General features: G+C 48.1%; 1 protein-coding gene across 1 annotated transcript in view; it reads left to right on the top strand.

Moving 5' to 3' along the window:
• Positions 1-25,283, top strand: part of LOC144102284 (fatty acid synthase-like) — a 46,544-nt gene that overhangs the window by 6,486 nt on the left and 14,775 nt on the right. The window contains exons 4-14 of the mRNA XM_077635586.1: positions 1,853-1,975; positions 2,990-3,223; positions 8,136-8,437; positions 11,530-11,916; positions 13,880-14,069; positions 15,753-15,982; positions 18,008-18,211; positions 18,870-19,110; positions 20,903-21,136; positions 24,152-24,406; positions 24,857-25,030. Of these exons, the coding sequence (XP_077491712.1) occupies positions 1,853-1,975; positions 2,990-3,223; positions 8,136-8,437; positions 11,530-11,916; positions 13,880-14,069; positions 15,753-15,982; positions 18,008-18,211; positions 18,870-19,110; positions 20,903-21,136; positions 24,152-24,406; positions 24,857-25,030 (2,574 nt within the window). The remainder of the gene's footprint in view (positions 1-1,852; positions 1,976-2,989; positions 3,224-8,135; positions 8,438-11,529; positions 11,917-13,879; positions 14,070-15,752; positions 15,983-18,007; positions 18,212-18,869; positions 19,111-20,902; positions 21,137-24,151; positions 24,407-24,856; positions 25,031-25,283) is intronic.

Consider the following 25,283-nt stretch of genomic DNA (forward strand, 5'->3'; position numbering starts at 1 on the left):
CCTCAAAGAGAGTTTTCGAGACAGTAGGACAAGTCCGCCCGCTAAAGACTTGCAGCCGATTTTGCGTTGAATTTTTCATAAAACCTATTTATTCTCTTCAGAAGCGAATCCCTCCTTTATCCGTTCCCTTACGGCGCGGTTCAGGTGTCCAACGATATATGAGACAGATACTGCGCCATTTTCCTTTCCCCCAAAAACCAATTAAAAAATTTTAAAAAATTCAGAAGTGAGTGCACCTAGAGGGAACACAAAAGCACGTCGGGTGTGAGTTCATGGTACAGAATAAACCGTGGTTTTAAAGTGTTTCGCACAAGCTTCCATTGCAGCCGGGTCTTCAGCTTCATTCTGGATGTTTCGTCACGTTTTTTTTATCGGCAGGTTTGGTAAACGGCCAAAAATATGTTTGCTTCCAACCTGTAGATGAGAAAATGGGCCCCTATAGTTGAGCAAAATTCAGGGGGGCACTTTGTTGACCTAAAGTTCGGTGAGATGAAAGCCTTTAGCACGGTGTTGCTGCTTGTGTCACTGATGTGGGGCTAAGATGTTAATTAAGTACACAACTGTTTGTGAATCTTAAATGCAGGAGACACTGGAGGGCGTTTGGAAGGCATCCGTCTGATTCGACGCCTTTCCGCAAACACTGTTCAGCGTCCTAGACAAGAACTATACATATGCGTCGGCAGGAAGTAGCGTAGCACGCTCGGCTGCGGAACGGAAGGATGGTGGTTCGAATCCAATCAGGCACAAATCCGTTTTTCTTATCGAGTTTGAGAGCTTAACGGATGGACGGACTGTATGACGTCACTTCCGTTGTCGTAACTTCCTGTTGGCGATGTAACGGACGGACAGGCCTCGACCGGGAGTATTAGCCATTAAAGGCTTCCGCCTTAAAAGTGACCCCGAAGCAACGGCTGGCGGCCTTCTTTAGCATCGCGCCTTCCTAACCATGGTCATAAAAGTACTGCACAGCTACTAGCTCTTAAGTTAAACACTGTAGCATGCGGCCAGTGATACCAGCGGCGCCGTTCCTCGAAACACTCCTGCGTAATACGTGTTTATACGCTCGCCGAACTTTTCCTTAGCGGCTCATTATCCTGCATGCTCATCGGTGCGAGCGGTTACATGGCATGGCTGCTGTTAATTCAGTCCAGCTTGAGCACCACCGCTCGCACAAGAGGTCATTGCAGGGAAGCCACTTAACATCCTTTAACTGTTGCGCGTCTTGACCTTGACTCCAAAGCAGGATACCCTCACGGCTATATGGCCGCTGCTATATGCACGCTACGCAAGCGCACTACCTCACCGCAAGCCACGGAGGAGGACTATAAGGAGTGGAAACTCCGTCGCCTGCGGCGACCAGAAAAGATCACAAGCCCGCGGCGCCACTATCCTGCTGGCGGCGCCTGGTGGCCTGGAAAGAAACTACTGAAGTATAACGTCACGGCGTGCCCGCTGAAGCAAACACCCGTTTCGTCTGCTTTCAGCGCGCGCCGCCGGAGCCGCCTGGCCGGGCGCTGCATTTATTTCCCTGCTGCTTCTACGAGACGCCGCAAGGCGCCGCCACTGCATGCGCCCCCGTCGGCGCATACAATTGTGACTATCTGGTCGCCTGCGCTCGCTCGCGCAGACGGGAGTTTCACCTCCTGTATAGTCTTGCCCCGTGCCGCAAGCACAGGTGCCTGTCACGAGCCAATGCTAGGTGTCGAGTCGTCCTGTCAACATACTAAAGCTGTGCACAGCGCACGAGACTCCGCTGGTGCATTCACTCCCTAATAGCGTCATGGGCACTGCGTTGTTGTACCTTCTCAAAGCAAGGAAGCTGAACTGACTAATTGCATTGTCATGTGTGCAGCGAATGGATACACGAGAAGTGAAGCTGTGGGCGCTGTGTTCCTGCAACGGGAATCCGAGGCCCGTCGAGTGTACGCCAGGATTGTGCACATCAACACCAGCACGGATGGATACAAAATTGAAGGTGACACTCCTTTATGGTTTTGATTAAACCCTCATGATTAGTCAAACGTCATCTTAGCGCTGCAACGCATACAAATTCACCTTTCAACAGAGGTTAGGTAGCCACTAAAAAGGCGGGACGTTGAAATGTTGTGCGCCACCTTAGATAGAGGTTCTGATGCCAAGCATCGTACAACATGCACAGCGTAAAACACAAGACTGCTGGTATTCCAGAATTAGCCAACACACGTAAGCGCTGACATCTTTTACGGCCACTGGCTGCGAATATCGATTAGCCCGACATTTGGCAGGATAACTCTTCAATGTGCCTATCACGTGGAGACGTTTTGCTAGTGCAGACGTCATCTGCCAGCACGGGCGAAGAAGGAATCTGCGTCTCATGCCATGCTGTGCCAGTCGTCATTTGTAAAGGAAATGCGGGGCATGATGGTTAACCAGCACAGTATGCTCACGGGACATCCCGTAATTGCAGAGCCAGGAAAGCAATAATTATCATTACCGCTCACCAGAGCGCCGTTATGTGGCCGCTAAGGAAAGGCAGTGTGCTTTTTAAATCTTCGCAGTTAAAGAGAAGTCACCCTGCTTTAAAACCACAACCCAAGGCTACGTCCTGTTCATGTCAACCGATCCGCGGTTGAAAGGGCATCGAAGAATGTTTGTTAGGCTTCTATCACGATCAAATCATTCCTTAGTCCTTGCCGCGTACCTTGATAGCATGGTTTCACCCAAAGATTCAGAGCTTCCTTTAATATTCACTACCGCTGTCGTGTCCGACTTTTCGCGATCTCGGGCAGCAAAACACGCCACGCTGCTCCATCTTCCGCTGTCTCACGAAGCTTGTTCAGAGTCATTGTGATTTTGGTTGCTTTTTTGACGATGCCAATCCATCCCAGCCTGTCTTTCCACTCAAATGTTTTCAACAGCGTTGTACCGTGGGAAACTTGCAGCGTTGCTCAGAAAGTCTTAAAAACGACAAAGGGGACGAATTACATTTTTTTTCTCTACTTGCACCCAGGTCCCACACATCCATGCGTCAGAGGCCACGAGACGCTCCTTAGGCAAGTGTACTCCGAGGCCAAAGTGGACCCACGGGAAGTGTTCTACGTGGAAGCTCACGGCACAGGCACCAAGGCGGGTGACCCTCAGGAATGCGGAGCATTCAGCGCTGTTCTCTGTCCACCGGGAAGAAAGACACCGCTCAAGATCGGATCCGTCAAAAGCAACATGGGTCACTCCGAAGGTTCATCTGGTAAGATAACTGGCTGACCTTACTACCTTGACGACTACTTGACCGATATACGCAGGTCTCACCAGGGTTTAGTGCAGATGCAAACAGGAAAAAACTCATACAGGTTCGTCTTGCAAGCAAGCAAGCTTCTTCTTCTTCTTCTTCTTCTTCTTCTTCTTCTTCTTCTTCTTCTTCTCCTTCTTCTTCTTCTTCTTCTTCTTCTTCACCCCAGGTATATGGCACATACCCACGCGGGGGGACTGGCCAAGGTGTAGTTGAATAAACAAAAGTTTCCATGGAAGATGACGGCAAAATTGTAGCACCAATCGTGAATTTTGAAAAATCAATGAATAAAAACAACAGAACAATATTGACAGTTAAATAACAGACAGCATTTTGGTGAAAAAAGAAGAGCTCTTAGAACTTTAAAAGAATTAGCACATTAACCTACCAGTTGCAATTATGTAATCATGGAGAAACCCACAAATAGAACCCAATGCAAATCCCTTGGCAAGCAAGCTTCACCCCTCGGGGTCATCGTCTTCTTTCACAACATTAACTGAGTGTGGCTGCTACGCTACAATTACCTTCGGGACGGAAAAGGGGACATCCTGCCTACTTAGTTAACAGGCACGGTAGGCGGATTGTAGCATGCCTAGATGCGGTCTACGTGCATTGTTGCACGGCTGCGGTGGCATGAATCCTGAGGCAGCGAAAAAAGTTGAGTAACGTAGTTCAAAGGAGAAGTCTGGCAGATAACAAGGTACGGGCTTTTTGATGATGTCAGGACGGCGCGAAAACTACAAGGACCAGAGAGGCACACGAACACAACAGGACAGGCGCCAACTTGCAACTCTCTGGTGCCTCTTTGGTCCTTGTCGTTTTCGAGCCGTCCTGACATCATCAAAAAGCTATGCACCAACTAGCCCAAACCAAAGTACTTCTTAAGGTACCGGCGTTGGTACTTTGAAGGTAGCTTCGTGGAGTGGTCAGGACCGGTTGACGGAACCCAAAGCCACACCAGTGATTGAGGCGTAGAAAATGGAAGAGAACTGCTGGAGGAGAAAGTGCTATTGGCGATTGTAATCCTGCGTTGTAAAAGATCGGCCAAAATGGCGGCATTCGTCAGCATATGTGGCGACTTGAGGAAGGGTGATGGACTCGGACGCTCGGAGACACTGGAGCAGGTATCTGTGGTGCAGGTGGTCTCGCGTCCATAATGAAGGAAGAATGGAGGGAAGTCATTTGTGCGTTGAGGCAATGTTGTTTGCATGTGTTACGAACAGAAGAATGCGGTCCCAGTTTGAGTGGTCAGATGCAACATACACGGCCAGCATATCGCTCACTGCGCGTTTGAAACGTTCAGTCATGCCACTTCTCAGAGGGCAGTAGGCCATCGTAGAGCGGTGATAATCTCTAAAAAACGATTAGGACAAGGACAAGACAAACGAAGGACAGAGCGCTGACTGTTATCAATTTTTCTTCAGTTGGATTTCGGTCACATACGTGCAACCATCAAAATTCCGATAGAAAAAAACTCGTATTTACTGTTACACGCCTCACACTTTTACCCTCGACTGTTCTCCACTATGGCCGCCGCAGTGGCTCAGTGATTATGGCACTCGGCTGCTGACCCGGAAGACGCGGGTTCGATCCACGGCCGCGGTGGTGGTGAAAAACACTTATTCAAGGCTATTTACAGGAGAGAGAGTGGAGACTGGCCTTGAGGGCCAGCCCCTTACAAATTCTAGGAGGCGTCCCTAGTCCGGGACCCCTGTGGCTTCAGCGGCCGCTCTAACCCTAGCTACGAGAGCTCTTTGGCTCTCTAATGTAGTGCAGCCGAGCAGGGCAGCCTCCCAGCTCTCTCGGGTAGGTGGGGGAAAAGGGGGGTAAGCACGGTTAGAGGGGGCATGCCCACACCATGTGGTACACGTCCAAGAACGCGCATTCACAATGCGGGTACTCCCTGTTAAAAGCCGGATTAAGATATTGTAACACTGCCGGACACAGTACCGTGTTGGTATATAAGCGAAGGAGCCAACGGTCCTCGCTTTTGGTCGGCCCTTTCGCAGGGGGATGAAAGCGGCTATGCTATGTTTGATATTAATTGAATAATTTCTTCGTAAGCGATAGCCGGATTAGGGTCTGATACCTCAGGCGGCGAGCGTCGTTGCGATGCCCTGTGGTTGAGCGCGCGGACTGAGGCGCTATAGTCCCGCACGTGCTGATGTCCAGATGACGACATGTGTGTCCAGGGGATCCCGGCACTCGCATGTATGTAAAATTTTGGCGACCAGTTGAGATATGCGTCCTTAATGTAGATTTCGACAGGCTTCCCGGGAGTCGCTGATGATAACCCGGGAGTCTGGTTCATGCAACAGTATGTCTTGTTCGACTCGTTCGTAGCGCCGCCGCTATTGCCACCACAATGTGTCGCAGTAGCTGCATGAATATCGTCTTTGAAATTCATCATAAATCGACTTCGCATACCAGGTGACTTGCACAGGGCCACGTTCTGCATTACAAACGACTGCATGAGAATCGGCAGGGGCGCTCGTCAAAAACAAACTACAACATCTATTTGTGAAGTGTTTCTACCTCAGTTCTTCAAGTTTTTTTACGGAGGCAAAACGCTAAGGCGCCCGTGTACTGTGCGATGTCAGTGCACGTTAAAGATCCCCAGGTGGTCGAAATTATTCCGGAGCCCTCCACTACGGCACCTATTTCTTCCTTTCTACTTTCACTCCGTCCTTTATCCCTTCCCTTACGGCGCAGTTCAGGTGTCCAACGATATATGAGACAGATACTGTGCCATTTCCTTTCCCCAAGAACCAATCATCATCAACAACACCGAAAATTCAGCACGGCAAATCCGAAACAACCAACAGCTGCGCTATCGATTCTCATTAAAACAAGCATAACCACCGTGCAGTGAGTTCTGTATGTCTGAGGACAAAACGCCATAGTCGGTATACACGTGAGCGACTCGACATTTGTTTATTTCCTTGTTTAATCATCAAGTGGCGCAGTACAAATGTGCAATTTATGAGTGCGAAAAAACTGTGGTGAACGTGAAAGCTATGTTCGCGGATGATTCTTGGCAGCAGCAGTGCCATATCGTAGGCATTTATATCAACAATACAAAATTGCTTTCATAAAGACGTCGGACACAGTATTGGCAATTGTCTTTGATATATGCGACATACCTATATGCTTTATTAAAAATTCAACCGGATTCGATTTCATATTTTTATGTAGTTTTTTCTTGCTCCAAAATTCTGCGTCTAATCAGACAGTAAGACGTAGCAGTCCAGCCTTTTGAGCGTGGTACGCATGGCGGCAGCGTTGTCAGCTTTCTTTTGCTCTCGTAGGCGTTTTATCTGACAGCTGCTCCTAAGTGACAGAATATTTGGAGGTTTATTGAGCAAAGAAGTGATCGCTGCAGCAGCAAGCAAACTTCGCTACCCGCCGTAATGTTAGAAACTGCAGAAACCATGCAGCCGTCGATTCAGTGTTGCTCTCTGTTGCTGTCTGTCGCCTGCTGTGCCCTGCGTAATTTGCGGCCAATATGAATAGCGGTTTGACATCTGTGATTGCTTCGACATGAAATACCCTCGCCCTTTTAGTGCGGCTGCTGCGTTAAAAAGCCTTTGTAAAGAATATCGGTGACAACTACAAATAAAAGGAAACGCGTATATGCAACCATTTAAGGCACACATGCTTGAAGGAGAGTTGCGTCATCATGAAGCACTGCCAACTGCTAGCAGCGCATTTAGATGCGACAAATTGCGTAGCGTCATGCCCAAAGAATGAAGCTATGTAATCACTGGAGATTAGTACATACCCTGAGAAAGTACTGCAAGAAAGTTTTGGCGATGCTAACACAACCAACTACTAACACCGAAGCAACTGAAAAACGAAAGTGCTCTTAGCGCTGTTGAAGCGACGTGCAGTTTATTCGCAGTAAACCACGAGCACCTCCTACCCGATGAATTGTTTTTAGCGGACAACTTATACCTCGCGACCATACAAGCTTGTCACTATGGCACCCTCGCTGTGGTATGCCGGGGGGAAAATTGTCAACCCGTGTCAGGTAGTGCATCACGTGGCTTTTGGTATTGCCGGCAGAGTACTTATTCTTTATTCAGGCATCGACCGTTGGCTGCCAGGTTTGCCATCTGGTCAGCACAGTAAGCAAGCAGGACGCTACTTTACTTAATTTATGACTTTGGCCGCCGCGGTGCCTCTGTGGTTATGGCGCTCGGCTGCTGACCCGAAAGAAGCGGGTTCGATCCCGGCCATGGCGGTCGAATTTCGATGGAGGCGAAATTCTAGAGGCCCGTGTACTGTGCGATGTCAGTGCACGTTTGAGAACCCCAGGTGGTCGAAATTTCTGGAGCCCTCCACTACGGCGTCCCTCGTAGCCTGAGCCGCTTTTGGACGTTAAACCACCATAAACCATAAACCAATCTTTATGACTATCGAAGCCGAACTGCATTAAGCGGAACAAAGCATGCGCGAAAAAGCTGGGAACAAATGAACCGCAAGCGGATTTGTGGCGCTCATTCGACGCAATGAATCCATCTCTGCAGCCAATCGTAGCCTTCTTCAACGTGGCAATCGCAAAGATGTGGCATTTCAACTCATTTGGCGTTTTTTTTAAACGCGGTGATTGCCTCTAGGGGGCGCTAGAACTGAGGGAAACTTAAGCTCAGGTGCCCTTTAGGGACCCACAAAACACTTATATGAGAACCTTTCAAGCTTGTGCCACCTGCATAACCCTCATAAGAGCCTATAAAATATTCTGCAACATGCAAGATAATTTCCACTGTGCGCACATGTGCACCAATAGGCCCCAAAGCAGGTTATTAGCGCTCGCCAATAAAATATTACCAGCCACTGCTTGCTGAGGCACGCTACCTGTTACTCGCAGGCATTACTTCAATGGCCAAAGTGATCCTCGCCATGGAGACCGGCATGATAGCTGGAAACTTGCACTTCAAGGAGCCACACCCGAACATTACTGCACTGCGCGACGGCAGCCTCGAGGTAGTCACTGAGACGACGCCCTTTCCGGGCGGCCTCATCGGCGTCCACTCCTGCGGCGTGGGAGGAACCAACGTTCACGCCATACTAGAGAGCAACCCCGGGCCTCACGTGGACACTCTGCCTCGTCAGAAGCCCGGACTTCCCAGGCTAGTCCTAATGGCTGGAAGAAGCAGAGACTCACTGGAGGTGTGTAATGCTGTTCGCATATAGCTATATGGTATTAATGTTTTGCTACAGCAGAGCACGCAGAGGTGGAAATAGACAAGGACCCTTTCTCACATCGTCAGCTGCTTAAGACTTGCTTTGGGGAGATCGCGTAACTCGCACGGAATGATGTTATCATTGCTTCACCATCACGAACGGTGTGATTATCGATCACCTAACCCATCCGTCACATTAATGGGTTATGTCACTCAATATTTCTCATACCGCCTTTTTTCTTTCATGGATAACGTAATTGTTCTTTAAGCACCTATTACTGTTATGTCAAGGGTGATGTCGTAATCGCTATGGGTCATTAAACAACTTACACTTCACTCTGGTCTGCCTTCATATACGTGACCCCTATCCCCCTCTTTCACAACACGACTCCGTTCACAGCTGACAATAAAACTCGTGCCACTTCAAATAAAACCCCCTTATATCAGTATTTTTGCTGCAGGCGGTCTATACGAAACCGCAGAAGGTGGATATTGCGCACACATACGCACAAAACGGTGGCAAATAAATATAAAACTTACCATAGCAGTTGTGTAGTACAAGTTCAGACGGAATAGCAGCGGAGTAAGGAAATAACAAAGAGGAAAAGGGCGAAGGGAGTATAGATAATTTTTTAGAAGCTTTATGTATAATGAATAAGCTCAAGGTTTCAGTGTTGCACTAGCGCATCGACATGAACTGGCTTCGTGCGCACAATAACGCGGTATTGTACCGAAACCTTCTCTGCGAAATGAAGTAGCTTATTAATGAGATAGCATTTGGGTTGGCCGTCACACCCAAACCCCGCCTATGCAAGAAAAAAAATCCCTGACTGGTGGAGAGATGTCACGTGACCTTGTGACGGCATCACAAGCTGCCCTGATGGGCCACCCCGAAAGGTAGTGAGGTCGCGTGACCTTACGGCGTCATCACAGCCAGCCGGCCTGGTTTCGAGCAGCCTATAGTTTCTGGACAGCAACTTAGATCGCATTAAAGTCCGAGCCACCCATGGCTGTCAGGTGTGACGGAATTCGCGTTGAGAGCTATTAAAGAGGTACTAGGTGCTTGAGTTCAAAAAATAATGCAAAAATTCTCAATAAAAAACCATAAAAATATGTTATATGCAAACGTCGGCGCCGTCAAATCATAGCAGATTTTGGCTACTTCAGCTAGTTGTCCGTATGTGGCAGTTCATGTACCGACAATTGCAAAGAAACTGACGAAAACACACAGAGAACTTGCAGCAGCAGCTGCGACAAACGTGCAATGCAGAGCTACCGCGTTTTAATATTGTTTTAATCTTCCCCACAGTTTTGTTCCATTACAACTGTTAGAAAAATACCGGTCGTCGGGCAGGAGCAACGGTAAAGGCAACTCTCTGGCCACGTTAGAACAAACATACAAGGCAACGTTTCGTCCTTCTGTACGCTGTCACTACGCACTATTTCTTTTTAATCAATGCACTAAGAACCCTGCAACGTTAGATATCTTCGGCTGAGTCCGCTTATGTATGAGCTCAGTAACTTGTATACTGTGGGTTCTGCGCACTAAATTTCCCCTCGGAATAGCACCAATGGCACTTCGTCACAAGATAATAGCGTTTAGTTTAAACATTTTGCTAAAGGCGGCGAGTTTAGGACGCATTTGCAGCGTTTTGTTCTTGTCGCAAGAAACACTTCACAGCGCAACTTGCGGGGCCCTGAGACCCTGCGTTTTAATTGTCACGAAAATCGTGGTATTCGTTACGGTCACAAGCAAGTGTCATGGTCCCATGACTACACTTCTGTGCGCCTTGTTTTAAGTTGTTAGAAATTAAGGACCCACCTTGACCACTTTCCTGATGTATGTCCGATGTATGGTGCAGCTTATACACCGATGATCACGGCAGGGAACTAAGACCCAACGTCAAATCAAAGACGCAGCTTTTGATGCGGAGCCTCATGCGTAAAATTTTGGCTGCCGCTGAAACAGAAATAACAGAAATAAGAGCGGAAGCAGCGGAAGAAGCAAGGAAAATGGGACGCGACGGCTGGTTTTCCCGAGGCCCTAAAGAAATCACCGGCATATCCATATTCCAATATACACGCATGCCCACGACAATTGCATTTGGTTCACTTCTTGTGAGCACGAGGAACTCGCACTGATATCTGCACAGTTTCCGATTTGAGCACGTGATTATATTCGGGGTCAGGGATTATCCGCATCTTTCGAAAAGTCCGGTTTCGCTCATATAAAGAGGCAACACGCACGGCTCAAGGTTAAGCCCGGCCCATTCGCCAGTTTAGAGACATACGTTTTCTTGGCATATTTGTCGACTTTCGTCTCCAGTGGCGACGAGTTATTCTTTATAGTCAACCTAAATGTGATACCCATAATCGCAGACGAACTATGGGAAAATAATCGTTCTTAAAATATAAAATTCCATCTAGCACATTCCATCTAGCAAATATAAATTTCATCCAAAATTCTATTCCAGGGCAGAGTTGCCGCAGGGATCTCTTCAGGACATATTTTTTTTTACCCGCGTGGAAACTGGACAATCAGGAAGGACGGTTTTCGCGTGCATCTAAAATTCTTTCAGGATACTTAAACTCGACTCCCAGGGGCGGCACCGACATTGAGTTTTGGGGAATATTTTGTGGTTGGAAAGATCACAGAACTGGGCCACAAAATCTGATCTTTAGTTACTTCTTTAGGCTCTGCTACGTCAGAGCTATTGTCCGTCGATTTAATCTAAGGCTAACCTCACCTGTATCCAACGACAACCTCAACCTCAGGCTAATGCCTGGTTGGCTATCCTTGACACCGAGAAGGGGACCCGCGGATCAGCAAATAACGAGAGATAAAATTGTGCGCATGTGCACTTTCTGCGTGCTGGACACATCTTGAGCCGTTGGCTTCATTACTCGGCCACACTGCCTCATTTTTGCCTGGAAAAATAACGTCTGCAAAAGTATTCACCGGAATTTTTTTCTTGCACCTGTAACGGTCATACCACTAAAGTCAATTTGAAATGCAACAGGGCGGAAATGTTTTCTTAGCGCCAAACACTTGCCCGATTCTTTTCGCCATCTTTGCAGACGTCACTGGAACGCCTAGCTTCCGAGGGGCCGCACCCGGACTCATCGTACGCCCTCCTGAACAAAGTGGGGCAGGCCAGCCTCAAGCAGTTCCCCTACCGCGGATATGTCGTGGTGCCCGTGGACGACTCCGGGGGAAAGGTGGTTAAGGTGGTCGAGCAGTCGCCCTCTGAGAGGCGGCCACTATGGTTCGCCTTCACGGGATTGGGCTGTCAGTGGGATGCCATGGCCCAGCAGATGATGCAGTTTGACCTGTTTGCCAGCTCCATCCAGAGAAGCCATGACCTCGTCCAAACGCTCGGCATCGACCTGGTCACCATGATTACCAGCCAAGAAGCCAGCAGTCATACCATGGCGCCAATTTTTGTGTCCATCGTGGCAATTCAGGTGTGTCTTCCGTACCTTCGCTTGGCACGTTTTTGCCTTATACATAGATATTTCGTGCGCAGAGATGCGTAGTGTATATGTAAGGGGGGGGGGGGGGGGGAGTTCTAAGGCCGGCTAATACGCCAAGGCTCAGAGATGAGGCGCCAGCTTAAGAAAACTAAAAAAATATAATAGAAACAAGATTACATAAATGCTAAGATATTTAAAAAATATTTACATATTTAAGGTGCTCTGCAACACGTTTTTATCATACTATATAAACTCGCTCCATCGCTAGATTGTGTTGCCATAACCATTTGGGCAAAACTCTTATCCATGCAGCAGAGGACACAAAAGGGCGCTGACTGACATTTGTGTGCCCCAATTTGAACGCGCAAGAAATAACGAGGAGAGAGAGAAAGGAGCAATGAAATTGAAATGCAAATTTCTTCTTCAGACAATTCCGCTTCCACGAAACGGATTGAAAAATTTCCTTGCTGAAGGATGTTCGTGGAGCAGCCTCTTTCAACTTCCCGTGGATATCGAGACTTTAATGAATAATGGTTCAAGGCCCTTTTGAAAAAAATATAACACCACAGAGCAAAGCGAATAGCATAACTAGAGCTACTTACGGAAAAAGATATGCGTGGCGCCATGAGGCCAAAAAGAAAAGCAACATTGAGTAGACAAATGTTAGTAAGTAGCTTGTGACAGGGTTAGTGAAGCAGCGAGCAGAAAGGAAAATTGGAGCGAACACTTAAGCTCCGCCTTAAGGATATGACGCGATAGGTTGAAATAGTTAGTGCCCTTATATGAGTTAGTGCCCTTATATGAGCGGTGCGAGTCCTCGCACCGCTGCTTCCGCAATGGTGCCGCGGTTAAGGGATGCACACCCGCCGCGGTGGCTCAGTGGTTAGGGCGCTCGACTACTGATCCGGAGTTCCCTGGTTCGAACCCGACCGCGGCGGCTGCGTTTTTATGGAGGAAAAACGCTAAGGCGCCCGTGTGCTGTGCGATGTCAGTGCACGTTAAAGATCCCCAGGTGGTCGAAATTATTCCGGAGCCCTTCACTACGGCAGCTCTTCTTCCTTTCTTCTTTCACTCCCTCCTTTATCCCTTCCCTTACGGCGCGGTTCAGGTGTCCAACGATATATGAGACAGATACTGCGCCATTTTCCTTTCGACAAAAACCAATTATTATTATTAAGGGATGCACCACTGCCCTGCGATGGCAGGTGCTCCCAGCGTTATTCCTTGTTCCCGAGCAATCTCTCGCAATCAGTCATTAAGAGCCACCTGCAACATGTGTCAGTTTGCTCACAATCGGTAGGGCAGGTTGCAATGACGCCACGAGGTCACGTGAGGTTGGAGGCCCGCCTATGTTGCTTCTCTGGCGTGTGAGCTACCTACGCTACCCTACTTTTTGTTCATAACGCCGGCCGACAACGCTTCGCGTAACGGGGACAACGCTATCGCGTTAAAGTTTGAAAGCATAACCCTGGCGTCGTTGGTGTCGAACAAAGGAGGCAGGAAAGTATGATAATAATAATAATTGGTTTTTTTGGGGGGAAAGGAAATGGCGCAGTATCTGTCTCATATATCGTTGGACACCTGAACCGCGCCGTAAGGGAAGGGATAAAGGAGGGAGTGAAAGAAGAAAGGAAGAATTAGGTGCCGTAGTGGAGGGCTCCGGAATAATTTCGACCACCTGGGGATCTTTAACGTGCACTGACATCGCACAGCACACGGGCGCCTTAGCGTTTTTCCTCCATAAAAACGCAGCCGCCGCGGTCGGGTTCGAACCCGGCAGGAAAGTATGTTAGCTCTGTAATGAATTGAATTCTTTCGATTATGTGCAGATTGGTCTAAAGTGAAATGGATATGCCAGAAGAGTAATATCGTCAAATATTCATATGAAGGGGCCACGGGCAACGGCACTCTGGACCGCAGGGTGCTTTCATGTCTTGCTTCTTTTCGCTCGCAGGTGGCGCTGGTGGACACACTTTACGCTATGGGCATCCAACCAGATGGCATTGTCGGCCACTCGCTGGGAGAAATTGGGTGCGGGTACGCCGACGGCGCTCTCAGCGCCGAACAGGCCCTGTTGTGTGCGTACTGGCGAGGCCGTTGTACAGAGTTAGGAAACGTGTCCGGGGGAGCCATGGCCGTTGTAGGTAAGTCTCCCTAATTTGGAGAAGACATTCAACCTCAGTGAAAGCTGGAGCTCACGTCAATCTCAGATGCGCTAAAGGTCATTCTTTTTACGGTTGTATACAATCTGCGCACAAATTCGTTAAGATATACGATTTTGTTTGTGTTGAGAACGAAAGCAACATTTCTGCTCTTGTACGCCAAGAGTGGGCATTAAATTGGTGGTGAACTGAAGCGCAACAGGTTATGGTAGCGATAGCTACATTACGGTAGCATTTCGAGCCTTCAGCGTGGCAGCGCCGCCATCCCGTGGCGGCGCCGCCACGCTGTCACGTGGTTGGTCACGTAGTGCGGAGCAGCTGCCGGCGGCGCGGCGCCGTGGTTGGTCACGTGGTGCGAAGCAGCTGCTGCTGCCGGCGGCGCGGCGCGGCCGGCGAAACCGAGCTGCAACAGCTGTGCGCATGCGCCGTGTCAAGTGGGACGAAGATGAATGCCCTGCGAAACGGAGCGGCGAAAGACTGACTTTGCAATTCAGCTGAGCAAGATCCACTCGGCCAGCTGTAGCTATCGTGTCACTCCAGGTTTAACCAGAGCTAAACCACCGCCAATTTTTCCCCCGTCGTTGACGCTTCGTATTTTGAAGAATGTTCAGGTACTCACTGAGGGCCACTATGTTTCGGAGTGTGAAAACCTTTGTGTGTAGCCAGATTTACTTCTGTTTACTATTATCTCGTTGTTCATTCACCGCCATCGCCTTTCTATTTCCTCTAGTTTTACAACTTGTTATAAAAAAAGCTTCGAAGTGCCCATTACAGTGCTTGTACTCTGAATCCACTTATTCTCACTCTTCGCACTTAAATTCATGAACGACTTAGCCCGCCTTGACATTCCTTGCACGGCTAACCATCTGCATTTGCCAACCATGCTCACCATTCACCCTTTTTTTTGAAAGGCGCAAAGGAAATTCTTGAATAGTTTTCGCGCCCTCCTGCGGAAGTATTTCCACAGTGTCCCAGTCAGCTCTGACAAAGAAAGCGATAGCATTTTTTAATGACATTGTTACCTATTTTCGTTTTTATTGCTAACGACATTGTGTTTTCGTGCATCGGAAGTCTGGGTGGTTAGGCAAGGAGCTAGGGTTTTGTTGAGGAATCTTTTCATTTTTGGCAATAACAGTGCTTATGACCATAAATGCACCTCTAAAGGGCTGACACTGCTGGACAGGCCATAAGGCCACCTTCTATTTCAAGTGGAAACAAAAGCTAATGTCCAGGAATAGAGCATGCTTTTCACTTTACACACCGGACGAAAATACATTTAATAACTGCATACTGTATCCTATGAACAAAAATTATGTCCATGAGCTAAGGCCAAAACTCGGATATGGTTAAAAAGCAGAATAAAACACAAGAGCTCCACAGCGGCAGCTTAGAAATACAGACGTGATACAAAGAGCAGTGGAAGCCTACGTAGCACGACGTCAACAGACTACATTGATGACAACACTTTTCACTGGGAAACGAGAAAATTCCTGTTCCTTCTCCAAGCTGATTTCACCGTATCACTATTTAGAGCACTTATTCAGTGTATCGCCAAACAACATCGGAAGCTACTCGTAGTACCTACCGTCCCCGGGGCTTTGATCTCTGGGTTACGACGTTCGTGCAAAAAATAATGAGTGTTTCTACCCGTCACTGTGAACGCAGGACTAACGTGGGAGGAAGCCCAGAAACGCTGCTCCAATGGTGTCGAAGCTGTGTGCCACAACGCGGACGACTCGGTCACCGTTTCTGGACCAGCCCAGGCCGTGGCTAAGTTGGTCGAAGAGCTCACTGCTGAGAAAGCGTTCGCACGGAGTGTGGACACCTTGAACGTGGCTTTCCATAGTAGCCACATAAGCAGCGTTGGACCGGCGTTGAGGGAAGCTTTCGAAAAGGTGAACAACCCGAAACACTAAAATCGAAGAGGAGATTAAACCGCCTTAAGTTTCCAGCATGCTATAACCGCCACTGCCTCAATGATAATAGCGCGCACCATGTTTTGTAGCGAGAGCTACACTGGGCTACCAGTCGAGCATTTCGCGGTGGCTGGGAGAGGAAAGTTGTGCGCATGCGCCGTTAACATGGCAACCGGAGAGGAGCAATGTGCAGCGTGCGGTTCTCTGTTGTTGCGGCCGTGCGCCCGCTCCACCGTCGGAGCCGAGCGTGACGTCACAGATGAGCAATTGTGCGCGTGCGCCGATACTGCGGTACCCAGAGAGAGAGACCCCACAGCTGCGCCGCGTTCTTCGTCGCCGCCCGCCGCACTGTCACCCGAACCGTGCGTTGCACGCGCAGCGTTGTGTATAAAAGGCGGAGGTGTATAGTGGGCGTCTGTATCACAGCGTCTGACATGCATGCAGAGAAGGAGAGTCCGGCCGCTGCTAAACGGCGGTATAGAGAAGAGAATATTAACTCTTCCGATCCTGAGGTTGTCGCCTGGCAATTGGCTACTCGAAAAAGAGAGAACGAGCGTCAGAAGGCGAAGAGAGCAGCGGAGACGCCAGAACAGAGAGGAACGGCTAGCCAAACGGAGACGCCAGACTGCCGAGAGTAATAGACGGCGCATAGCCGCCGAGATGGAGCCTATGGAAGGTATCAGTCAATGGGAACCAACCGAAGAGGATGTGAAGGCCCGTCGTGTGACTGATCACACCATTAGAGTTTCCGAAAAACAAGCTCAGCCACGAAAACGTACCTGTCGCTACGTATATCCTGGCATAGCCACGCTAAGCCACTGCAAGTTTTTTTTGTATTGAGTGGGACCAGTAGTAAGAAAACAGCGTTACTGTCACCTGCCATCGCTGGCCAATGAAACACGCCTCTAACTTTAGCTGTTATCTGTACTGCGTGGCAAATTTGAGCGGATAAAGCAAAATAGTTTCTAAGAGGCTTTATTTTTTTTCATGCATTGTCGGGCGGTGCTTTATAATTTGAACAGGTTGTAAGCCCAAGCTCTTAAGCTTTGTTACTTGCGTGTATCTTCTCTCATTTATACTTTGGAGGCAAGGCCGCAGTCCGCAGTATTGTGCCGCTTTCCAACATAGATACTGGAGTAGCATGCCAGTCCGACAACCAGGCAGACCTCTCCCGTTCCATTAAACTCCCTCCTCCAACATAGATGGTCAATAGAAAGAACCGCTGAAAGCGAAGCTGTGGCTGCGAGCGCTAGAAGGTGCCGAAGTTTTACTGAATGCGTATAGCAGCCAGTAATGTACGTCAGGCGTAGGAGACGTTAGCTTGAATACTCACTGACTTCATCACGCCTAGCCCGAAACTCTGTTAGCGCTCCTACTTGGCTCAGGTCAAATCGATTTGAGAGAGAACGATTTCCATGCATACAGTAATTGCCCCGCAAGTACAGGGTTGATCAAAAGTGCCCAGGCCACAGGATTTGCTTTACATCTGTATATCCTGGCGCTCCAGATTTTGATAAAGCTATCAAGGTTTTCAGCGGTTAAAACAACATTTCTGTTACTCTCTGCATATATATTGAACTTCGCGGGTGTCGTAACTGGCTGACTGCACTGCTCAAAAGCAGACCCTGTGGCCTGGGAACTTTTCACCGACCCTGTACATAAGTGTAAGCACACTTTCTTTCCCGTGTTCTTCTGCCGGTAGGCTATTTCATTCACCTCGTTTCATGACTTGTGCACAAGAAAAAGCGAATCTGGTTGTGGAGTCCGAACTCCAGAATCATATTCCGAAACTATCTTTCAGATCAAATTCCCTCAATGCAGCTTAAAAGAGAAAATTAAGAAACCAGAAAATTGGAGCCTATAAACTTTAAGCGCTACTTGTCACACCGGCCGCTTGCATTTGAACATTAATTAAATAATCAATCAGGAAAGTTCGACAAAGCAGGACCAGGAACTTGTAGTCGACGTAACCTGACTTCCGACTCCTGCTTGGCCACCCTACAGGTACTTCCTCAACCCGAACCCCGCAGTGATCGGTGGATCAGCTCGTCGGTACCTGAAAGCCGCTGGAACGAACCGATTGCTAAAAACTGCTCAGCCGACTACTTCCTCAACAACTTCATCTCGCCGGTGTTGTTCCGTGAGGCCATGCTGCACATTCCTCCAGACGCAATCGTCGTTGAGATAGCGCCCCACTGTCTCCTCCAGGCAAGTGCTGACTCTAAACAGACAGGCTACCCGTTCATTTCATTAAATTGTGTGATGGGCATTCCTTTGCTGAACTGAGTTGCCTGAGGCTTCATGTTCGATTGGAAATAATCTTAATTATGAGAATTTCAATTTTGCAGCAGCAGTGCGAACGCAGCGAACTTGTGGAAACAAGAAAATTTTGGCTTGTTTCTCCAAAAATGGTGCAATTTTCAGCACAGCCCCAGGCTCCAAAAAGTTTGCTGAAGTCTCGGCACACATGACGCTGTATTTCCCATCCATAAAAATCTTGCTGTCATTCGAGAAAAAACGAAGCTATATGCGAGATGAAAGATCAACTCCAGGCGATGTAATGAGGTTGTAATCGAAAAGGTGAGGAGAAAGGGGAGAGACATCTGCCGGACACGAAGTACGAAACTTTGAGGACGTACCCTGCAGAGCTCGTTCTCTACTTCTGTCCGGCACCCTGTTTCTTCGCACTCGAAGCCGTGAGTGTTTCCCAAATGGTCTAGTTCTCTATCTTATTCCAGGGCCTACCTCAATTTATCATTATTATTCTGTTTTTTTCTCTACGATGTTTTTGCTGCATTGAACTCACATTGAAAACCGGTTCGCTGGTGAAGATTCTCCCGAAAACTGTTTCCTTCTCCGCTTGTAGCCCATTCTACGGCGCAGTATGGGCCCCGCTTCCAGCTGTGTCGGCCTCATGAAGCGCAATGCGGAAAACCGCTCATTCTTCCTGAGTTCGCTGGGCAAGCTGCACACCCTGGGCGTCCAGATGGACCTTTCCCCGCTCTTCCCGCCTATCCCGTGGCCCGTTCCTCGAGGCACTCCCAGCATCGGCCACCTGGTCGCCTGGGACCACACGCAGACCTGGGATGTCGTCGGGTGGAAGGATTGCATGTCCTTTGGACAGGCGCCTCACGGAAGCTCTGTGAGTACCCTGTAGGACTTCGTGAATGCAGCACTCACAGAGTTGAGGCCTGCTCTTGGTGGGAGAAGCGGTAGTAAGATGTATGGCACCCTGTATACACCCGTCCCCATTACCGCATCCACTCTTAGAGGCGCCCGCTCAAAGGCCGTCCTCCACCCTCCAGAGTACGTAACAGAGGGTGCATGCAGAGCTGTGAGCTTCTCCCTCGATGTGGCAAGGGGAATAAGTATGCCCTTTTCCAGCTGCTGTTGAGCATCATGCTATCCCTTATTACAGCTGGGTTCCCTCTTACCAGGCTAGCGCCCTGATCAGTTCCCCACAAGGTCTTTTCTTTACGCAACCAGGCGCATCGTCCTGCCTGTTGGCTCTGTACTGTGTTTTACTTGTTCGGCCAAGAGGTTGTTCAGGCACTCAGTGGTTACGAAGACCGCTGTACTGCCTGCCGCTGTCTGTCCTTCTCGTGTACACCATAAAATATCCACCAGTTGTTTTTCAGCGACCCGCCGTGGTGGCTCAGTGGTTAGGGCGCTCGACTACTGATCCGGAGTTCCCGGGTTCGAACCCGACTGCGGCTGCGTTTTTATGGAAGAAAAACGCTAAGGCGCCCGTGTGCTGTGCGATGTCAGTGCACGTTAAAGATCCCCGGGTGGTCGAAATTATTCCGGAGCCCTCCACTACGGCACCTTTCTTCCTTTCTTCTTTCACTCCCTCCTTCATCCCTTCCCTTACGGCGCGGTTCAGGTGTCCAACGATATATGAGACAGATACTGCGCTATTTCATTTCCCCCAAAACCAATTATTATTATTATTATTATTATTATTATTTTTTTTCAGCGACGGCCACGTGTAGGACGTCGGAGAGTGCACGCGCTTGTCAACATTTGTGAGTTAAGGTTAATGTCCATTAAGAAAACGGTGCATTTCTGAAGCAGGCGTGCTCGGGAGGTTTGTAAATGCTTCACTGATTAGGAAGGTCCCCCGCCTTTGCTCGCCGGAAAGGAACGCAGGTTTCAGAACTGCAGCTCAGCGTACGGAATTGGCGTATGATAAACCGCAATAGAGTTTGCTTTGAGGTGGTATATTATATTTTTTCTAAATTGTGTGCTATTGATTCTTGATAATAGAGCAGTGACATAAACGGGATAGTTCCTAGTTACCGGTATTGCTACAAAAAGGTACTTCTCTGATCACGCAAATTAGCCTGGGTTACTACAACAAACTGTGCTGAATATCCGTCGATACCGGTTATTGCTTATACCTTTCTTAGTTTTTTATTACAACATGAATTTTCATTATTACGTCGGTAGACGCCTGTCTGAAATAATTTTACCAACAGGACTCGCAGCAGTGACAGTAGATATACGAACTAATTCTTAGCTAGCCGACGTTATGCTGGCATATATTAATATCACGCAAAATCTGTTTTTCAAGCTTTGCTAAGCATATCTTCTATTTCCGCCGTACACAAAGCATGCCTGTGGAACCTGCAGCATCCAAGATAAAGTTCCGCATGCAAGAACAAGAAAGCAAAGCAGTCTCTTATTTGTTTTCTTCATTACGAATTATAAGTACAGATAAAGCATGTACCTGTAAAACAGCCCGATCAGAGTATTTTATTACTTCTACAAGGCATGCTTGGCATGAAATAAGATCCAAACTTTTAAAAAGGATCGGCCAAGCAGCTTACTTTAGTTCTTCCCTGTGTTAGCTGAGCACTTCTCTAAGTGTACTACGCGCGTCTCTTCATAATAACGAAGCCCCAATGTGCGCGCAGCCTTCCGAGGAATTGATAACTATTGACCTGGATACTAACGAGCAAGACCGATACTTGGCGGACCATCAGATTGACGGCGAGGTGCTGTTTCCTCTGAGCGGCTACATTTCGCTGGTGTGGAAATGTCTGGTCAAACGCTGTGGCAAGCCATTCAACGAGGTTCCAGTGCTCTTTGAGAACGTCACTCTTCACCGGCGAACCGCCCTGCCAACAAATGGTAAGTCTCAGAACACAGCAGAAGATTATGTTCTCGAACATCTTGAGGTTGATTAGGGACACGTAAAGAAGATAACCGAGCAGAAAGAACACGCAGACATCTAGTCTAAATAGCAGGGGCGACTCAAGAAGCACGCGTAGTGTCAGTCTTGTCGGGGGCGATGTTTTGCAGAGCAAGAATACGAAACAGGTTGTTAGATACTAGGCTTATGTCCACGACGTTGGCATCTATCTAGTCAGTGTTGGTCAAATGTTTGGGAAGCCCAAAAGGTGGAGTAAATTTGTAATAAGGGAGTAATTACTCATTGGCATCCACCCAAGCGCAGCATACGGTTACACAGGAAAGCTAATACAGCTTTCTCATAGACTTCGCAGCTAAAGAAAAATTCTTCCTGGTCCAGTGTTGTAGGCTATACGCCAATGAGTAATAACTTCCTGATTAATATCTAGTCAGTATGTAAACCTAGCTGCAATTCTGCACAGGCTTTGTCTCTGAATACTAGTGCGCACGAAGACTTCGTCCCTTTGCCACTGCAGGACGCACGATTTTCGCGCCAGTGATTACGTCTGTTTCTAGAGAAGACGCCACACACTCACTTTTCACTCACACACTCACAGGGAACAGTTAAATTTATGATTGATTCCAAGAGGTTGCCCGAGAAAAGAAGCCTAGGTCTCACAGGCCCCACCCGTGACTACTGTTTAAGCAACCACCTGCCCGGGGCAGTTGGAGCATTGCTTAACGGCTGTACCACTGCGCCAGTAGTGATATAAGGATTCCCAGCGATCTGTGAATCTAAAGAAGAGAGTGGCCAATTGCGCATACATGTGCATTAACCCGTTATTGTTTTCGCGTCCTACCTCTAAAGCTTAGCTTCAGTGTCCCCTCAAGATTTCTTGCTTTTTGCCTCTTTCAGGCGAACTTGGCGTCCTTAATATCGGAAGTAGGGTTTTCTTTTCTGAGAGCTTCGGAATGCAGCAGATGATATATCGGGAAGCAGTGAGCTTGGCCGCCTGTCCTCCGCTTTTTTTCCAAAATTCTTCTATGTGGCAGCACTAGTTAACACGGGCCTAAGCAAAAAGCTTGTGTGAAGCCTTGGAGTAACTCGCGTAAGCTAGAGTTAATACGGAGGTGCGTCGCGCCAGCTGTAATTGTAGCCAATGGAAGGGTGACCTTGAGGGTGACGTTGGTGAAACTTAACATAGCAACAGCATTATCATCGTCATCAGCCTGACTACCCCCCACTGCAGAGCAAAGGCCTCTCCCATGTTTCTCCAATTAACCTTGTCCTTTGCCAGCTACGGCCACCGTATGCCTGCAAAATTTTTGATCTCATCAGCCCACCTAACTTTCTGCCGCTCCCTGCTACGCTTGCCTTCTCTTGGAATACATTCCGTTACCAACAAGGACCAGCGGTTATATCGCCCTCGTATTACATGCCCTGCCCGAGCACATTTCTTCCTCTCGATTTCGACTAGGATGTCATATTGTTTGTTCCAGTGTTTGTTTCCTCACCCACTCTGCCCGCTTCCGGTCTCTTAACGTTACACTTATCATTTTTCTTTCCATAGCTCGCTGCGTTGTCTGTACTTAAGTTGAACCCTTTTCCTTAGCCTCCACGTTTCTGCCCCGTAGGTGAGTACCGGTAAGGTACAGCTGTTGCACACTTTTCTCTAGGGGGATATTGGTGAACTGCCATCCCATTATCTTAGAGAACCTGCAAGATAGCAATAGCTCATGCAGAAATCACCAGCCAATAAGGGTAAACATATGCTACCTGTTTTAACTACGTTAAAACCCTACCACTATTTTTTTCCCCAAGCCACTTTTGTTCTAAATAGTAGCTTCGCTTCAATCTTCGAAAAACAGAACGATTGATGATCCCTCGAATGTTTTTTTGACAAATACTGGTGTTTTATGTTAATATTTACAATCATTGCCAGATACTGTGCGCGATTTTGGTAAAATATTACTCCTGGGGTGTTTAAAGTTCGAAAACTAGCGAAAAGGCTTGCGTAGGGCCTTGGTGTGTTATGTTCGGTCAAATGCACATGTTCCGTATCGAAGTGTTATTAAGGCACCCGAAACTTTCAATCTGACCGAGTCTATAACGTAATCGTTCTCAGCTTATTAGAAGCAGGGGCATTCCTTCTCGGCTAGTTGGTACATTTTTAAATAAAATAAATTTCAGCGCGAACAGCACGACCATCAAATAGATGTATATAAATGACATATGAGTCTGTTTCCTTATAAGTTCGAACTAGCTGTGACGTTCGAACCTGTGGATCTTACCGTGAACTAACACTTACAAGCCTCTGGACACTTACAGTGCCAGCGTGCAAGGAGGAACTGCTAAAGATACAAAATGCGCAAACAGAGCGCACAGGTTGTAGCCGAATAAATAAATAAACTCCTAGCAGTATTTTTAGGCGGACTCTTTGGTTCACGGTAGTGAACAGGTGTAATCATGCAATTTGTATGCAGTCGCGACTCAACCAACACCGCTAAAATGTACTCCTTGATCATATTTCTTCCATTCGTGGTTGTGCACCTTACATGTGCATTTCGTCCTTCCTTCATCCTCGTTTTCGTAGTTCATTTTCACTTGACTGCAGTCATGAACCCATAAAATACCCATAAAACCCATAACAATGCGGAGTTCGAGTCACATTTCAGTCAGCGTGTCCAAATAATTAGTGAGTGATAGTGAATACTTCGCTTGCTCATGGTGGGGTCAAAGACCCATGTCCCAAGCATTTCACCCTGAATAAGCTGAGCACCAGACCATGGAAAAGCATGCGCCGATTGTATCACCGGTGCGTACCCAGCGGCACTGGGGATTGAACCCCGCACCTCCCGCATGCGTGGTGGATGCTCAACCACAAGGCCACCGCTGCGGTAAAAAAAAAAGAAGTTAGGGCAGCTCTCTTAAATCCTTGCTTTTTTTTTCATACTGGAATTCTATTTCTATCAGCAGCAGAGGCATTTATTTGCGATTATTTCGCGCCTGGTTAGGATCTGTGCAGTTCTCGGTAAGCATCATGTACACCTCGGGCCAATTCGAGGTGCGCCAAGCCAGCACTGTGGCAGCGAGTGGACGCGTCCGCATTGCCGTGGAAGCAATGTCGACTCCCGACAAAGACCTTCCGAACGCTGCGGTCGAAACAGTCGTCTACGAACTGGAGGCCGAGGATGTCTACTGGGAGTTACGGCAGCGTGGATGCCAGTACGGCCCGACGTTCAAAGGCATCATCAAAGCTGGTATTCAGAGTAAGTTTTTTTTTTTTTACCAATACATTCAGGATATCTGTACTTACGTGCTTTCATGTGGCGCCGAGACCAAGGTGAGAACAAAGCTGTACTTAAATCGGGCTTGAAGCGGAAGAAATTCGTGCTGAACGCTACCAGCATGTTTATTGTATGACTTTCATTATCGGCAGTCACGCGACATGGCTACACTGTAGCTAATGCACACGCTCGCTCGAAAGCAATCTTGAAAATTTGCAGATGCCTGAATTACGCTGCGATTGTTTTAACGCATTGGAAAGGCCTGCTACTGCAGTTTTAACAGTTGGTAGAAAACGGCTTGGACGACACCTGAGCCTTCAACAGCATGAAAATTCGCAGTATGAGTTCTGCCCGCATTGCGTCCATTAGGGCGTATCGTGTCTCCTAGAGCGACATGTTCTGTTTAACCTATACCTTCTTTCCTTCGGGCAGATCCGTTCGGCAAGCTGCGATGGGAGGACAACTGGGTGACGTTCATCGAGAGCATGCTACAGTTTAGCATCCTCAGAAACCCGCTTCGAACCCTTACCACAACTTACCAACTGCAGCTTTGCCACATCGATCCCCAAATCCAAGCACAGGCAGTCGAGAAGTCCCCAGAATGCGGTTAGTGGTTGTCTTGTAGATTTGATAATTTTGTGAAGCCTGTCTAAGTGGACCTTATAGAAATGGCGCCTCTAGTGAGGGCCGCAGAACAAAGTGATGAACTGAACCTCGCATGGTTCGAGCAACCTTTCGTATTTGAACTTGAACTGTTAAAAGACGAACTTCTTATAGAAGCTCAAATATACTGCCACATGCTGCTCGCAATTACTCTAATGTGGGTACAGAATTGTTGTCTGACTATTGCCGATGCAAA

The sequence above is a fragment of the Amblyomma americanum genome, chromosome 8 (genome assembly GCF_052857255.1).
Source record: "Amblyomma americanum isolate KBUSLIRL-KWMA chromosome 8, ASM5285725v1, whole genome shotgun sequence".
In the NCBI taxonomy this organism is placed as follows: Eukaryota; Metazoa; Arthropoda; class Arachnida; order Ixodida; family Ixodidae; genus Amblyomma; species Amblyomma americanum.